This window comes from Xenopus laevis, chromosome 3L (genome assembly GCF_017654675.1).
Source record: "Xenopus laevis strain J_2021 chromosome 3L, Xenopus_laevis_v10.1, whole genome shotgun sequence".
In the NCBI taxonomy this organism is placed as follows: Eukaryota; Metazoa; Chordata; class Amphibia; order Anura; family Pipidae; genus Xenopus; species Xenopus laevis.
The window spans coordinates 159,612,439-159,630,548 of record NC_054375.1 but is presented as its reverse complement, the minus strand read 5'-3'; the positions used below and the strand labels follow the sequence as shown (position 1 = coordinate 159,630,548).

The following is an 18,110-nucleotide window of genomic DNA, read 5'->3' as shown; positions in this document are numbered from 1 at the left end:
TGAAAAGCTACGGTCAAGTAGTGCGATACAGTACGCAAAAATGAACGATCCAATCTCCACCACACAGTGTGAACAGTTGCTGGTTAAAGACAATATCATTTAAAGTATTTTCAAGATATAGTGCTTACAACTAAAAATAAAAAACAAATATAAACAGATCAGCCATCACACCTGAACATTGACTTAAATCATAGAACATTATGTAGGGGTATTTTGCATTATTTTGTAAATAGCCCAATTTTCCCAGATCTTAAGGTAGGTGTCTAAGGAGCCATCTCTCTCTGCCGCCGCCCTTTCCATGGAGCATCTAATGTCAATGTGATTTTTGCATTCCTGCAAGGAGGGTGACGTGGAAGATTTCCAGTGTTTTGCGATCAGGGTGGTCGTAGCATTAAGGATGTGAAAAAGCGGTTGTCTTGTGGGTTTGGGGAGTTTCACTGGATAGAGTTGTAGTAAAGCCACCTCAGGGGCCATAGGAATTCGCTGACCCAGTAGTTGAGCTATAAGATCAAAGACTTGTTGCCAGAGCGGGGTGATGATTCAGCATAAGAGCGAGCCTTCGGCCCCACTGCCTCTCCAACAACTCACCGAATAGTGTGGTATAATTTGAGACAGACGTACTGGAGATAAGTGCCACCTATAGATGAGTTTGATGCAGGCCTCTTTATGGTTCGGGCATTTTATCGATCCCTGCGGCGCTGCTAAAATCCTTATGCCATTGTTGTGGGGTAAAGGTGTTTTGGAGATCTTGTTCCCACTTGCTCATATACGAGAGTTTATCATTAGGGTCCTGGGCTAGGAGCTGTTTGTAACAGTTTGAAATAAGCTTTTTCCCATTCCAGCCCTGTTTGCAGAGGTATTCCATAAATGTTTTAGTCCTAATAGTGGTATAGTCCTTAGCAGCGGAGCAAAGCCAGTGGGTGATTTGTAGGTAGGCATATTGGTCAGCTGGCCCAAGGTCATATTTCTCAGCCAGGATATCAAACATTGCAAGGGAGTTGAGTGAGTATAGATCCGTTACTACACGTATCCCCTTTTGGCACCAAGTTGTAATTAGGATATGGGGAATGATTTTGGGTAACACAAGCAGTGGAAACAATGGTGAAGGGAACGAGCCAAGTTTCAAAGCAAGTTTATGCCATGTTTGTAGCGTAAACCTGGTGGTAGGTAGCAAGCTCGTGAGGGGGGGGGTCTGTGATCTTTATCCTGCCAGAAGTACTGCTCCAGTGATTGGAGGTCAGCGTACCCCGCTTCCAGGTTTATCCAATTTTTTTGCCCCAGAGGGGTGTGCATGCAACCTGCGGATTCCATTATCAATGCAGTATGATAGAACTTTATATTTGGCATACCCAGGCCACCCACCGATGTGGACAACTGTGCTGTCTGGAATTTCACTCTTGGTTGTTTATCTTGCCAAATAAAATGGTTACGTGTCCTCTGTAAAGTCTTAAAATAGAAGGGCGGCAGCGAGATGTGGAGGGTCCTAAATAAGTACAGTATCTGAGGCAGAAAGTTCATTTTAATTGCTACAATTCGGCCTAGCCAAGATATATATTCTCTTCTCCATCTATTACAGTCTTGGGTTATTTTATGTAGCAAGGGTTGGTAATTTAATTTAAAAATATTCTCCAGGTCTTTAGGTAGTTTAACCCCTAGATAAACTAAGAATTTCTCTCTCCAATCAAAATGAAATGCAGAATTATGGACTGCTAGGGAGGCTTGTGACAAGTTAATGGGGGAGAGCTTGGGTTTTAGCAGTGTTAATCTTATACCAGGAGATTTTTTGGAATTCTAGGAGTCTCTTCAGGAGATTCGGGATGGATATAGTAGGATTGGTTAAGGTGAGCAAGCTGTCATCTGCAAAGAGCCCTGTTTTCTGTATCCCTGCCTTTGTTGCTAGACCTCCAATATCTATGTCGTCCCTGATCTTCTGGGCCAGCGGTTCTACCATCAAGGCGAAGATGGGGGGAGAGAGGGCAGCCTTGGTGGGCCCCGTTAGTGATGGGGAAGGCGTCCAACAGGGTCCCGGAGACACTCACCTTGTCAGTTGGGAAGGAGTACAAAGGCTGAATTGCTTTTATAAAAGTGGCTCTGGTTGGCAGTTTTAGACTTTTTAGCTAGGGAGATCAGTTCCCCATTATGACTGCCTTATGGGCTAGCCACAGAATTTGTGGGTCAGTGGTTGGCTGCTTATTGTCTGTGAAATATTGCTTAATTTTTCTCATCTAGGAGTTTTTTGGGTTCCAAGTTTGATAGGATTGACTCATTGATTCTCCATCTCCCTTTGCTTTGTGTATGGTGGGTGGGCCATAGTTGTATACACACCATGTACGGAGGCCGATCCACTGTCTTAGAGATTTGAGACGTGGTTTGTGGTTCTGCAAGGAATAAGGCTATTCTAGTGTGGGTATTGTGCCTGGGTAAGTGTAGTCCCTTTCTCCCAGATTTTTAGCTCTCCAGACATCCGTCAAACCATGGAGATGGAGTAAGTCTTTGAACTTCTGTGCTGGGGCGTTGGGCGGGGTAGCACTGGCAGTTGGGTTCAATCTGCGGACATCTAATGCTGGGTCCAGGACTTCATTGAAGTCTCCGGCCATGATACGCCTTCCCTGTTTGTAATTTAGTAATTTTGGTAGTGTTTTGGCTAGGTATTGATTTTGGTTGTCATTAGGGACATAGATATTGATCAGGGTAAAATCTGTAGTTCCCAGTTTACATAGCAACAGTAAATATCTTCCCTGGGGGTCAGCGATCACCTTGGACACCTGCAGTGGCACCTTAGACCCTATGAGAATTGAGACTCCCCTAGTTTTATTCGGGGAATAGGCATGAAAGCTAGATGGGTAATGTTTGTTGTGAAACCTCGACGATTGGTTCTGCAGATTGGTTTCCTGATAAAAGAGAATATTGGCTCGGGCCTTGAATGCGTCATGAAGAGCCTGGTTGCGTTTGTGGGGGGAAGTTTAATTCCCTCCCATTAAGAGAGCAAAATCGTACCATTGTGAGGCTCAAGGCAATCGCTTCTCCCACTACCCGTGAAACCCTCTAGCATGGAAATACAAGCATTAAATTGGCATGATGGCTGATCAACAATAAACAGGCAAAACAATAAACAACAATGTGCACCAGAATGCATGACCAGAATGCATGACTAACTGGTTTACTAGTGAGGGACCACAAAATTTGACTCCTGGTTAGAAATCGTAGGAGTCCCGGGGGAGTAGCAAAGGTGGGGTGAATCCGATCCTAGAGACACCGAGGATTCTCCCCAAGGAAAGTAACTCTCCCATTATATCACAGGGGGAGATATTCTCTCAGTTTTAATCTCTCACATTCATCTTGGGCCTATTCTTTAAAGACTTGTTTGTGCAGTTACAAATTATTCTCACTAATTTGGCATAAAGGATTGATTTTACAGTATGACAAAGATGGAAAGAGTCCTTTCTTAAAATTGTGTTTCCAGCCTTTCTGTACAGTTTAGACTTTATCTTATTATTTTGCACATAAAAAATCAAATCTAAAAAATCTGTGTTCTGCATGATGCTGCATGGAAAATTTAATATCGTAAGGATTATCATTGACATAGTTCAAAAAACCCAAAAGGCCTCCCCTTGGGGAGACATTATCAATGTAGCGATGCCACGTGATATCATCACCATATGGGTTATCAGCATTGTACATATACTCTTCTTCCCACATTGCTATAAACAGGCCGGCATATGAGGGGGCAAATTTTGTCCCCATAGCCGTGCCTGTAATCTGGCGATAAATTCATCCATTAAACAGCATTATATTGTGGGACAGTATAAATTCAATTGCTTCTAGCAAAAAGTTAATTTGTACTTTGCATTGTAAAAATGTTTGTAAATACTTATTTATTGCTTTTAAACCATCTACATGATGTATTCTTGAATATAGCGACTGTACATCTAGAGTTACCCACAAGAAATGATCTTGCCACTTTATATTACTGATTTTGGATAACGGGTCTTGGCTATCTTTCAAATAGGCTGGCATTGTTACCACTATTTCCTTAAGTAGTCTACATATTCACTGAGACATTCGCTTAGACTGCCTATACCAGAGACAATAGGTCTTCCAGGAGGTTTTGTTAAATTTTTATGTACTTTGGGTAACTCTTTAACTTCCTTCTCCTCTCTACCTTAATATAAATCAAAAAAGTTAATAAAGAAAATCTTACAAAAAAAAAAGAATACTGACCCTTTTCTCCACCATGAGTCAGGAATGGTTTCCATTTGCTAACATACACATATAATAAACAGATCATCTCCCCAAGCAAGTGACTAGTATCCCTCTCTGTGGCAGGGGCGTGTGTGGCCTGGGTGCAGTGTGCTAAGCTGAACTGCAAGAAATGGCGCAGACTGGGGCAGGACGTGGATCCTTTGCTTTTGCCTGAAGATTGGTGCTGTGAGCAGAACTCGGGTAAGTGCGCTCTGATTGCTACAAACATGGGTGGATACGCGAGCCGTTCCCTATCAACACTGGAATATGCAGAGCCATAATGAAACAAGGGGTTAATTGCATGCACCACCCCATCTCTTTTCCCACAGACACTGTCATGCAGTATTGTGTACACAAGAGCAGGGCCGGAACCAGGGGTAGGCAGAGTAGGCATGTGCCAAGGGCACAAAGCTTGGGAGGTGTCCAGCACTTACATTTAACTGCTGCCTACCCCAGTCTGGTCTGGAGTTCTGTTCTTTGTGCGCATGAGCGCCTATGTGAGGGGAGGGTGGCGTGTTCTGTGACGCAGCTTTTCATCGCGCATGCTCTGTGAAGCGGATGTCAAAGCACATGCATGTGCTCAGTGGGGCGCACGGCCGGTCTGGCCAAGCCCTGCACAAGAGAAAAAGAAATGCCTGTTTGAATCCCTTTACATACATTTTAAGGGGCCTTGATGTGGCACATGAATTTACATATTTCTCTAGTCGGCCCTCCTGTGCAGATGTATGGATTATGTGTAGGTTCACTTCTGGAGGCAGGACAGAAGAATTGATCTCTTGACCCCTCCCTCTGGATATATAGGCTCCACCTCTGTTTCCCAGTTCTTTTGTCCTGCTGAAAGAAAAGAAATCAATTCCATCTTCCATTTTATTTTTTTGTTTTTATTACAGTTTACTGCAGAGATTATGGTGGCATGCAGAGCTGTCTCCTAACATTTTAGGCTACAGGTGGAGTTAGTAAACCGCCATCTTGGTAACGGGCACCGATGAAATTTTGTTGCGAACGGCAGGACACGACCATGCGCAGCGCAATGACGTCATCACACACTGCAGTTTTATTCCTCCCGGATCGCGTCTTCACACAGAGGAACGGTGTGGCAACCTGAAAGAGCAGAACTAGGCTGTGCAGACGCTCACATCGCTCACACACTACTGGGCAATTATTCTGTTAGTAGAGCAGTACAGAGGACACTGTGACTGACAATAAGCCTAAAACCACTCCGCAGCTATGGATCTGACTCTAAGGGATTTGAGAGAAGGGATTCAAGCTGCCAAATCTGTAAAGAAGTCAGCAAAGAAACATGAGAAAGTGGTTAAATGCAGAAAGTGTAAACATACTCTCAGAAAGTCCACATACTGCTCTGACTCTAAACCTACTGAGCCACCAATTCTATCCCCCCAGAATATAACCCAAAGAAATACAGGAGGAATCCCAATCACAGGAGATCCTAGTTACTCCTACAAGGGTCAATGCAATAGATAAAATGTATACTCCACAACTCTTTCTGCAGGTAGGGGATTTTTTAGAATGGATGTGGAAAACCACATTCCCCCTCAACAATAGACCAATATGCGTAAGGCTCAGGAGCCTCTGCCTGACATTTCTGATAGTGAGAAATGGCCTTCCTCTAATATTGATGCAATTTCTTTTCTTTTCTGAGAGGCAAACATCTCATTTATAAGGTACAAGGAGGCCAATAAATCATGCAAAGAAGCTATAAGGCAAGCTAAAATTGAAAATGAAAAAAAATCCAAAATTATTTTTTAATGTTAATAGTAAAAAAATGAAGCAGGAAGGGGTGGGACCCTTACTATCAGAGGGGGGTCAGCTGGTTGATGAAAACAAAATAAAAGCGCTGATTCTGAACTCATATTTTTCATCTGTCTACACAAATGAGGAACCAGTAAATGAAGGTTTCCTGCTTAATAGTCCCAATTCTAGTAATACAACTAATGATTCATGGTTCACACATGAAGAAATTCAAAAGAGACTAGAACAAGATTAACAAAGGTCCGGGGCCAGATGGTATTCATCCCAGGGTACTTAGCGAGCTTAGCTCTGTGATTGCCAAACCTCTTTACTGGCGAATTGCTAATGTGGTGCCTCTATTCAAAAAAGGATCCCGTTCTCAGCCTCAAAACTATAGGCCAGTTAGTCTGACGTCAGTGGTAGGAAAGCTTTTTGAAGGGTTAATAAAGGATAAGATACTGGACTTCATAGCAAATCATAATACTATGAGTTTGTGCCAGCATGGTTTTATGCGTAATAGACCTTGCCAGACTAACTTAATTTCTTTTTACGTGAAGGTGAGTAGAGACCTCGATTCTGGGATGGCAGTGGATGTGATTTACTTAGACTTTGCTAAAGCATTTGATACAGTGCCACACAGAAGGTAACTGGTTAAATTAAGAAATGTTGGCCTGGAACATAGTATTTGTACCTGGATAGAGAACTGGCTAAAAGATAGACTACACAGAGTGTTGGTAAATGGAACATTTTCTAATTGGACCAGTGTTGTTAGCGGAGTACCGCAGGGCTCTGTACTAGGTCCCTTGCTTTTCAACTTGTTTATTAATGACCTGGAGGTGGCCATTGAAAGTACTGTTTCTATTTTTGCAGATGAGACTAAATTGTGCAGAACTATAGGTTCCATGCAGGATGCTGCCACTTTGCACAGTGATTTGTCGAAACTGGGAAACTGGGCAGCAAACTGGAAAATGAGGTTCAATGTTGATAAATGCAGGTTATGCACTTTGGTAAAAATAATATAAATGCAAGTTATACACTAAATGGCAATGTGTTGGGAGTTTCCTTAAATGAGAAGGATCTTGGGGTCTTTGTAGATAACAAGTTGTCTAATTCTGGGCAGTGTCATTCTGTGGCTACTAAAGCAAATAAAGTTCTTGTATAAAAAAGGGCATTAACTCAAGGGATGAAACATAATTGTGTCTCTTTATAGGTCCCTGGTGAGGCCTCATCTGGAGTATGGGGGCAGTTTTGGACTCCAGTCCTTAAGAGGGATATAAATGAGCTGGAGAGAGTGCAGAGACTAAGTGCAACTAAACTGGTTAGAGGGAGGGAAGAGTTAAATTATGAGGGTAGACTGTCAAGGTTGGGGTTGTTTTCTCTGGAAAAAAGGCGCTTGTGAGGGGACATGATTAGACTTTACAAGTACATTAGAGGACATTATAGACAAATAGCAGGGGACCTTTTTTACCCATAAAGTGGATCACCGTACCAGAGGCCACCCCTTTAGACTAGAAGAAAAGAACTTTCATTTGAAGCAACGTAGGGTGTTCTTCACAGTCAGGACAGTGAGGTTGTGGAATGCACTGCCGGGTGATGTTGTGATGCTGATTCAGTTAATGCCTTTAAGAATGGCTTGGATGATTTTTTGGACAGACATAATACAAAGGCTATTGTGATACTAAGCTCTATAGTTAGTATAGGTATGGGTATATAGAATTTAATTAAAAGTAGAGAGGGGTGTGTGTATGGGGCTGGGTTTTCATTTGGAGGGGTTGAACTTGATGGTCTTTGTCTTTTTTCAACCCGATTTAACTATGTAACTATGTAAGGATCCCAGTTCAGACATACAAAGTGAATCTGACACTGAAAACCAACTTTTGCCAAACATATGTCCAAAAAGCTTTTTAGAGAGATGATGGAGACATTAGATATAAAGGATGAGTCTATTGCTGTCTCAAAAGCAGACAGGGTGTTAGGAGTCCATCAAAAGAAAATAAGTTCCTTTCTCATGTTCAACTCAATCACCAAGACTATTGACACAGAATGGTAACAGCCGGATCGCGATTCACGATATACAAAAGATTTTATAATACTTACCCGGTTCCAGAGGAACAGCGCAAAGTATGGGACAAACCTCCTAGAGTAGACTCAACCATTTCTAGCCTTTCCAAACAAACTACCCTTCCGATCGAAGAAGCAGCATTCAGAGATCCCATGGATCAGAAGTTAGAGTCCTTCCTAAAATGAGGATACACACAAACAGCGGCAATCCTACGACCAGCAGTGGCAGCAGCAGGCTTAGCCCACACAGCTAAACACTGGTCACAGGTAATGGTCCACAATCCGACCTCAGCTCAAGAATTAGCCGGAGACATAAACAGACTTAACACTGCTATTTCTTTTCTAGCTGACTCACAACACCTTGCCGCGAGAAGACATGGGCATAGGGCAGGACTCACACAACACAACTCCTTTAGGGAATGCAGCTCTTTATTGTAGCATGGCAACTTCAACATCACAGGTTTTTGTCAGAGTCTAGATGGTAGCCAGCTGGCATTCAGTAGTTCAGCTTGTGGATGATGCCAGGGTTGGGCACTGCTATTGTTGGTTACTGTAGCATGTGGGTACAGCTGTGATGATTTACAGCCGGGCAGTATCTGTTATCCTCCATGTATGTAAAAAAACTAACAGTTTGGAATTCTAGGTAGCCAACTTTGTAAATCAGAAAGGGAACAGCCCCTGTCGTAAATGCAAAGCGGGGTTTGATTCATTCTGCCAACCACAAAGGCAGCTTCCAGAAGGGCCAATGACATGATAGGCTAGACGGGCCATTATAAGGACCAATCTGGCCATGTTGTAATGGTGCCAATCACAGCTAATGCTGCTGGTCCAATGGGGTGCCATTTGGGGAGCATGCCCAGTTTAGTCTGAATGTAGAATCCAGACAGTACATAGCTCTTGCATAGGGTCTCGGACCAATTATGTGCATTACAGAGGGTTCTGGTTTGTTGGCCCTCACGGTAGGGGTCACTTACGAAAGAATGCGCGTCTGGATATCCAACATCAAAAACGACATAGGGAAAGGAGCAAAGGTTATCATACACATACCATTTGTTGAAGCAATTAGGAGCAACTAAGCAATAACATAAAAAAAAATTCCTCCAGATTAAAAGTTTGTATTATCATAGTTCTATTTCAACCTATTTCTGGTACCAAAAAAAAAGAAGGGACATTTCAACCACTTCTAAATCTAAAACAACTGTTTATTCACAACCAAAAATTCAAGATGGAGTCGGTCAGGTCAGCAATTGCCTTCATGGAACCTGGATGCTTCAAGACATCAGTCGATCTCCAGGAAGCATACCTCCATATCCCCATGCACCCAAGTTCCCAAACCTTCATCTGGTTTGTGGTCAGGAATCAACACTTCCAATTTGTGGCTCTCCCCTTTGTGCTCTGCACAGCTCCGCGAGTATTCACAAAAGTACTAGCACCAACGACAGCTCACTTAAATACAATGGGGATCTACGTCCTGCCATATCTAGACGACCTACTACTCAAAGCACAGTCACAAAGTCAAGAACACAACAGTAGCTCTACAAGTCCTGACACAACATGGGTGGTTAATAAACCACCAAAAACGTGCACTACTACTACATTCTCAGATAATACGCTTCTTATGTCTGCAATTCAACTCATGATGTCCAGCAGTAAGACAAGATAGAGAACATAATCAGCAACATGAGAGATCAACTTCTAGGGTTCATGGTGGCAGCACTGGAGGCAATTCCATACGCCAGGTTTCATTTGCAACCTCTACAACATAATTTCTAACAGTGCTGTAACAAAGATCACCAAGATCTTCAGCAAACCAATCCACTATTCCCACAGATCAGGCACAATTTCTCATGGTTGATGATTCGGGCACACCTGAGCTCTGGCAGGAGTTGGGCACCGATCACGAGGGAAGTAGTAAAAAACCGACGCCAGTACATTCAGATGGGGAGTGGTATACTGCTCTGACACATTACAAGGGCGATGGACTCAACAGTCCAGTTTACCAATCAATGTGCTAGAGTTGCGGGCTATAGTTTTGGCATAGACATAGACATCTTAGTGTCCAGGCACAACTTCAAGGTCCCTTGCTACTGTTCTAGGACTAAAGACCCAAGGGCTGCCTTAGTGATTCCTTGGATCTTCCAGAAGGTGCACGCCTTTACTCAACTGGCAATACTACCCAGAGTCATCGGCAAGATCAAACAAGAAAGGGTGACAACAATACTTATTGCCCCAGATTGGCCCAACAGACTGGTACACAGATCTTGTGAGCATGTCCATCTCCAGACCATGGGGACTCGACAATCCAAGCTGCACATGCTCCATTTAACGGCCTGGCATTTGAGACCCAATTATGGGCCCAGAGGGGCTTTTCCAAACCTCTGATAAATATTATTTTACAGGCACAAAAGAAACCACACCAAAGGCCTACTACAAAGTCTGGAGAACCTTCCTAGGCTGGTGTGCAGATAGACAATTGACCTGGGAGGACAGCACTCCACAAATCATGACAAATCATGACCGAATTCCACATTTTCATTTCACCAAATCTGGCCCTCTTTGCAAAAAGTTTGGGCAACCCTGCTCTAAAATCTCAGATGTCCCCCTTATCAGTACTATTCCAAGTCAGATAGGCTGAACAGGTGGACATCCAGCAATTTCTACAAGGGGAATCAGATCCCTCTTCAGGAAACTGACACCCCCATGGGACTTAGCGTTGGTGCTCTTGGTCATACAGAAGGCTCCTTTCAAGCTGCTTAATACCTGTGACCTGAAATGGCTGACCTTCAAAGTTGCCTTCCTGATTGCAATTGCTTCCACAATGACAAGGTAGTACTCAAACAGTAGCCGGGTTTCTACGAAAAGTTGTATCGGGGTTCCACATCAACTAAGAGATCATTCTGCCCAAATTCATTTTGACGTGGTAAGAGCTATCAAGATCTACAAACAACAGACAGCTACCTTTCCGACAATCAGACTCACTTTTAGTCTCCTACTCGTCAGCACACAGGAGTCTAGGTGTGTCCAAGAGAACCATAGTCCGATGGCTAGTAGAGACGGTTAATCAGGCATACGTTCTCAGTAACAAACATCGAGCGTCCCGAGTGGCAGCCCACGCTACACGAACACAGAGTACCACCTTGGCCCTTCAGAATCTGGTTACACCAGAGCAGTTCTGTAAAACAGCCACATGAGCCTCACCCAATACCTTCATCAAGTTTTACCATTTGCATGGTTTTGCTTCTACACCAAAGTTTAACAAGCTTCAGTTGCATAAGTTAATGACAATTATAGTGGAGGGTCAGCCTTCCCACCCTATTACGGGACAGCTTTTGAACGTCCCCATACATCTGCAGTGACAGTTCGGGCCTACTAGAAAAGGATTTTCTGGTAAGTACAAAATCCCTTTTGCCGAAATGTGATACTAACATCTTAATTTTTGTAAAATGTATTTGAAGGGATTCACGCAAGCTGAATTTGAGTGCTGGCATTTTCTTTTTTTCCTTTGTGTGCAAATAATGACTGTGTATTATTTGTAGCAGCTGTAGTTTGTAAGTTAAGGGCAGAGACACACGGTCAGATTCAGGTAGATTAGTGGCCCGGCAACAAATCTCTTCTTCGGGGCGACTTATCTCCCTGAACTGCCTTCCCCTGCCTGGTACTCGGAACGCTTTGTTTTCTGAAGTCGCCTGAAGCAGTTTGGGGAGATTAGTTGAAGAAGAGGAGATTTGTCACCGGACGACTAATCTCCACGAATCTGACCATGTGTCTCTGCCCTAAAAGTGAGTGCTCACAGTTTCTCTTTATGTCATGTATTGTCTCTTTGAAATGAAACAGCCAATGGTTTTCTCTAATGGAACAGAGTCCACCCCACTGGGCCAGATATTTAGCCCCTGCTGTGCTGATTGGTGCAACACTGCTTCTGCTGTTCCTTAAGTCTGTATCATAGTGACACAATCGCCCCCAAGCAATAATAATATTGTGTGTGTTTCTTATCTTTGTGCTTATTATTCTCCTGGTATCTGAGAGATGGTATTATTATTCCCCTGGTATGGATGATACTTGTTACAGAATGTCAGAGCTGTAGCTGTGCAGACCCAGAGGAGAAGTGCTTAGAGGATGAGGATATCATTTACGCTGCATTTATACCTGGCTGTGTGGTGTGGGCAAAGCAGTTTGGTTACCCCTGGTGAGTCCATTTAGTCTGTCATTCCCTTGATGCTTTTCCACTCAGAGCCATACATAGTCTTACGTAGCCTTAGCTCCTTGCCTTACATAGTCATTTGGCTTCTCGTTACAGGTGGCCGGCAATGATAGATTCTGATCCAGACTCAGCTTCTTATTTTATGTTTAAACATTGTACAGATCCACTGCCTGTAAGTACCAGACACTCTCACAGGCCTCCTGTAAAGAACTTGATGTCCATTATTCTAAAGTGCAGCTTGTTTTATCCCTGTCTCATCTCACACTGGCACCCTGGGGCAATGTTAGTGCCAATCACACACAGACACAATGATATGTATACACAGTACTGGCACCCTGGGGCAATGTTAGTGCCAATCATACACAGACACAATGATATGTATACACAGTACTGGCACCCTGGGGCAATGGCAGTGCCAATCACACACAGACACAATGATATGTATACACAGTACTGGCACCCTGGGGCAATGTTAGTGCCAATCACACACAGACACAATGATATGTATACACAGTACTGGCACCCTGGGGCAATGTTAGTGCCAATCATACACAGACACAATGATATGTATACACAGTACTGGCACCCTGGGGCAATGGCAGTGCCAATCACACACAGACACAATGATATGTATACACAGTACTGGCACCCTGGGGCAATGTCATACGCTGGACACAGAAGAAACTCACAGCAGGTTTATATAGTGCACTTTCAGGGTGGATAGTATGCTGGCAGCATTGATGACACATTTTGTCTGATTTTGTTTGCAGTGGAAATACCATGTGACATTTTTGGGAGACAAGGTGTCACGCGCCTGGATCTGTATGAGGCACATGAAACCCTTCAGTGATCATTCTCCAGAGAGCCTGGGTGTGGTGAGTATGGAAATGGGCATAGACTCTTTCTACCTTCAATAATCACTGCGTGAAATAATGGTCTGAAAGTAACTCACAGCCAGCCATGCGTGCAGTCGAGGAAGCGAGCAGGGGCAAGTGGAATTCTTACCTGGCCACCATTCTTCACAGGACTCCCCTAATAGTTATGCCCCTGATAGTAGCGTATTATTTGAAGTTATGCAGACTTGACAGCATCTGTACAGTGACATACAGCAACCAATCAGATATTTCCTTTTCTGACTATATAGTATTATAGTATTTGACTGTATCATTGCAACCCATTTGCTGATGGTCTAGAGCTCAAACAGAATCTCTGTCTCTCTTCATGTTACAGTATAAGGAGAAGAACCGAGAGCTGAAGAAGATGCTTGTTAATAGTATTGGGATGGCACATGAGGTCCTTTCCTTGGGCATTCAGGTATATGGGTGAGTGTGGGACTGGCCAGACCAAGGATGAGTGTGAGTGTAGGACTGGCCAGACCAGCTATGAGTGTGAGTGGAAGACTGGCCAGACCAGGGGTGAATGTAGGACTGGCCAGAGCAGGGGTGAGTGTGAGTGTAGAATTGGCCAGAGCAGGGGTGAGTGTGGGACTGGCCAGACCAGGGGTAAGTGAGTGTAGGACTGGTCAGAGCAGGGGTCAGTGTGAGTGTAGTACCAGTCAGACCAGCTGTGAGTGTAGGACTTGCCAGACCAGGGGTGAGTGTGGGACTGGCCAAACCAGCTGTGAGTGTGCGTGTAGGACTAGCCAGATCAGGAGTGAGTGTGAGTGTAGGACTGGCCAGACAAGGGGTGAGTGTGGGACTGGCCAGACCAGCTGTGAGTGTGAGTGTAGGACTGGCCAGATCAGGAGTGAGTGTGAGTGTAGGACTGGCCAGATCAGGAGTGAGTGAATGCAGGACTGGCCAGACCAGGAGTGAGTGTAGGACTGGCCAGACCAGGAGTGAGTGTGAGTGTAGGACTGGCCAGATCAGGAGTGAGTGTGAGTGTAGGACTGGCCAGATCAGGAGTGAGTGAGTATAGGACTGGCCAGACCAGGAGTGAGTGTACGACTGGCCAGACCAGGAGTGAGTGTGAGTGTAGGACTGGCCAGATCAGGAGTGAGTGTGAGTGTAGGACTGGCCAGATCAGGAGTGAGTGAGTATAGGACTGGCCAGACCAGGAGTGAGTGTGAGTGTAGGACTGGCCAGATCAGGAGTGAGTGTGAGTGTAGGACTGGCCAGATCAGGAGTGAGTGAGTATAGGACTGGCCAGACCAGGAGTGAGTGTGAGTGTAGGACTGGCCAGATCAGGAGTGAGTGAGTATAGGACTGGCCAGACCAGGAGTGAGTGTGAGTGTAGGACTGGCCAGATCAGGAGTGAGTGAGTATAGGACTGGCCAGACCAGGAGTGAGTGTGAGTGTAGGACTGGCCAGATCAGGAGTGAGTGAGTATAGGACTGGCCAGACCAGAAGTGAGTGTGAGTGTAGGACTGGCCTGAGCAGGGGTGAGTTTGAGTGTAGGACTGACCAGACTAGGGGTGAGTGAGTGTAGGACTGGTCAGACTAGGGGTGAGTGAGTGTAGTGTTTTGTTGGAGGGCATTTTCTATTAGCTAAATGCACAAAATGCCTTAATGTCCTTAATATATTGATTATGAGTGAGTGCAGAGGGTCTCTTACCTTGTCTGTATGAATTCTGTGGTCACCGCCTCATTGCACCCCCTCCTAATGGTTTAAAATGTAGTGGTGAGTAGTGATGTGCGGTTTACTTGTGGTATAAGGTTAAATGTGAGGGAGTTACATTTACCTCTGTGTTTTAGGAGCGGCTGAATACATTTGGATTTTGTGGTCGCAGTGGCCTTTATATATAAGGTAAGTCTTTCATTTGTTTGTGGCTGTATTGTTTCTCTTTCCCATGTCTGTGTATAAACCACCTTACAATCTCACATGTACAGTAATGTTCCCTTAACTATAGCATTATGTATTATAGCAAGTCCACTGGCAATGCACCAGCTCTGTAATGTAGGTTATACAGGTTATAGCCTTTGGTTTTGGTGTGAAAGAGGGTTTAGTATTGTAACAGTGTATTTATGTGTGTGAATCTTCAAGTATTTCTGGTTTGCTCAAGGTTAAATGAATATTTGGAAGGAAAAGCTTTGGGCTCTACCAACATGGATTGTAACATGTAAACGTGTTCTGTTATTGTTGCTAAGTGAGTGGGGGATCCAGTAGCTGAGCGAGTGGGGGATCCAGTAGCAGAGCGAGTGGGGGATCCAGTAGCTGAGCGAGTGGGGGATCCAGTAGCTGAGTGCCTGTATGCTGAGTGAGTGGGGGATCCAGTAGCTGAGTGAGTGGATGATCCAGTTGCTGAGTGAGTGGGTGATCCAGTAGCTGAGTGCCTGTATGCTGAGTGAGTGGGGAGATCCAGTAGCTGAGTGAGTGGGGGATCCAGTAGCTGAGTGCCTGTATGCTGAGTGAGTGAGGGGGATCCAGTAGCTGAGTGAGTGGTGGATCCAGTAGCTGAGTGCCTGTATTCTGAGTGAGTGGGGGATCCATAGCTGAGTGAGTGGATGATCCAGTTGCTGAGTGAGTGGGTGATCCAGTAGCTGAGTGCCTGTATGCTGAGTGAGTGGGGAGATCCAGTAGCTGAGTGAGTGGGGGATCCAGTAGCTGAGTGCCTGTATGCTGAGTGAGTGGGGGATCCAGTAGCTGAGTGAGTGGATGATCCAGTTGCTGAGTGAGTGGGTGATCCAGTAGCTGAGTGCCTGTATGCTGAGTGAGTGGGGAGATCCAGTAGCTGAGTGAGTGGGGGATCCAGTAGCTGAGTGCCTGTATGCTGAGTGAGTGAGGGGGATCCAGTAGCTGAGTGAGTGGTGGATCCAGTAGCTGAGTGCCTGTATTCTGAGTGAGTGGGGGGATCTAGTAGCTGAGTGCCTGTATGCTGAGTGAGTGGGGGATCCAGTAGCTGAGTGAGTGGGGGATCCAGTAGCTGAGTGCCTGTATGCTGAGTGAGTGGGGGATCCAGTAGCTGAGTGAGTGGGGGATCCAGTAGCTGAGTGAGTGGGGGATCCAGTAGCTGAGTGCCTGTATTCTGAGTGAGTGGGGAGATCCAGTAGCTGAGTGAGTGGGGGATCCAGTAGCTGAGTGCCTGTATACTGAGTGAGTGGGGGGATCCAGTAACTGCGTGAGTGGGGGGTCCAGGTGCTGTATCTGTCATATAATTGTGTTTTTCTCTGTACATTTCTTGGTCTAGTCTCTATAGGACTCCAGTCTGTTACCAATGGAAGATTTCCCTTCTGGCACTGGAAGAATGAACATTCCTCAATGCTGAACTCACACTGCAATCTCCCTTATTCCTTTGTACTCAGGTTATATTTTTAAACTGATTTTATGTCTTTTAGGGCAGTTTTAATGAACAGACATTCTGTTTTTAAGGTTTCTAATGTTTTTAACAACTTTTGAGAAAAAAAGGTGGAATTAAAAAAGTGCTAAGATAGGGCAGATGTAAGTGCAGAGTTAGCCCCCGGCACTGTTCCTTCTTTATGTAGCACACGCCAGGGTACATCTTGTAAGGGGGGCTTGTCTGGCATGGGAGAGCTGCCAAACATATCATCATATATCCCATGTGCAGGGCCAAAGAACTACACTTCATTTAGGGCTTTACTTGTCCTTTAACTCACCTGCTCTTCTGAGCATCATGGCATCTCCTTCTTGCCAAGTCTTATTGCACCATCTGTCAATGGACTTTTTACAAATGATTTTAGAAAGTTTCTTTTCATAAAAGGGAAGAAATCGTGTTTTTTTAAAGTAAACAAGAACATGTCACACTATATTTTAATGTTTAAGAAAAGAACATCCCTGAGAGGGAATGACAAAACATTTATATTTTACTGAGAGGAAGTAACAGAAATATGTGTATTTTACTGAAAGGAAGTGACAAAACTTTGTATTTTACTGAGAGGAAGTGACAAAACGTTTGTATTTTACTGAGAGGAAGTAACAGAAATATGTGTATTTTACTGAAAGGAAGTGACAAAACTTTGTATTTACTGAGAGGAAGTAACATAAATATGTGTATTTTACTGAAAGGAAGTGACAAAACGTTTGTATTTTACTGAGAGGAAGTAACATAAATATGTGTATTTTACTGAAAGGAAGTGACAAAACGTTTGTATTTTACTGAGAGGAAGTAACATAAATATGTGTATTTTACTGAAAGGAAGTGACAAAACTTTGTATTTACTGAGAGGAAGTAACAAAATGTTTTTATTTTACTGAGAGGAAGTGACAAAACATTTGTAGTTTACTGAGAGGAAGTGACAAAATGTTTTTATTTTACTGAGAGGAAGTGACAAAACATTTGTAGTTTACTGAGGGGAAGTGACAAAATGTTTTTATTTTACTGAGAGGAAGTGACAAAACATTAGTGTTTTACTGAGAGGAAGTGACACAACTGTAGTGTTTGTGTGAAAGTTGATTTGTCAGGTGTTGGGATGTCGGCAATAAGACTGTGTATCTGTTGCACAATTAAAGTTGTAATGTTGGTGCTGCCGTTTCACTCCTTCTTTTATTCCCTCCTTACAAGTGGTGTAACATGATTGCCTGCTGTTATTGCCTGTGCCTGTGAAATATTGGCGGTGCATCTCAGTGAGAGCTTTATGGCACAAACATCCCCATTTTTTATTGAATATAGTGATTTTATTGCATTCACAATATTTTTTTGTTTGCCCGTTAAACATTACGGTGCACCATTTTTATTTTGGAGTCTCTACGTACCACATACGTTGGAAACCCTATGCGTTGTGCACATTTACTGTGTCATATTGTGGAATTTAAGGATATGCGGGAGAAACAAAAATGCAAAGTTGTGAGACAAAACACAACATTTACAAAAGCTTAGAGGAAAAAGACATATTGATCCATTTTCAATTCATCGGAATGTGTTCTGTGCAAAAATATATGATTTTCTGGGGTCAACCTACTG

At 43.9% G+C, this 18,110-nt stretch overlaps 1 protein-coding gene across 2 annotated transcripts in view; it reads left to right on the top strand.

Moving 5' to 3' along the window:
* The window catches only part of LOC108711823 (zinc finger CW-type PWWP domain protein 1), a 39,486-nt gene extending 21,814 nt beyond the window's left edge, over positions 1-17,672 (top strand). The window contains exons 6-12 of one of the 2 annotated variants that reach the window (XM_041587412.1): positions 4,327-4,443; positions 12,121-12,238; positions 12,350-12,425; positions 13,024-13,128; positions 13,484-13,575; positions 14,947-14,998; positions 16,380-17,672. In XM_041587412.1, the coding sequence (XP_041443346.1) occupies positions 4,327-4,443; positions 12,121-12,238; positions 12,350-12,425; positions 13,024-13,128; positions 13,484-13,575; positions 14,947-14,956 (518 nt within the window). In that variant the 3' untranslated portion in view covers positions 14,957-14,998; positions 16,380-17,672. The remainder of the gene's footprint in view (positions 1-4,326; positions 4,444-12,120; positions 12,239-12,349; positions 12,426-13,023; positions 13,129-13,483; positions 13,576-14,946; positions 14,999-16,379) is intronic. The other variant, XM_018253903.2, reaches the window with a different exon arrangement.
* Positions 17,673-18,110: the final 438 nt, after the last annotated feature.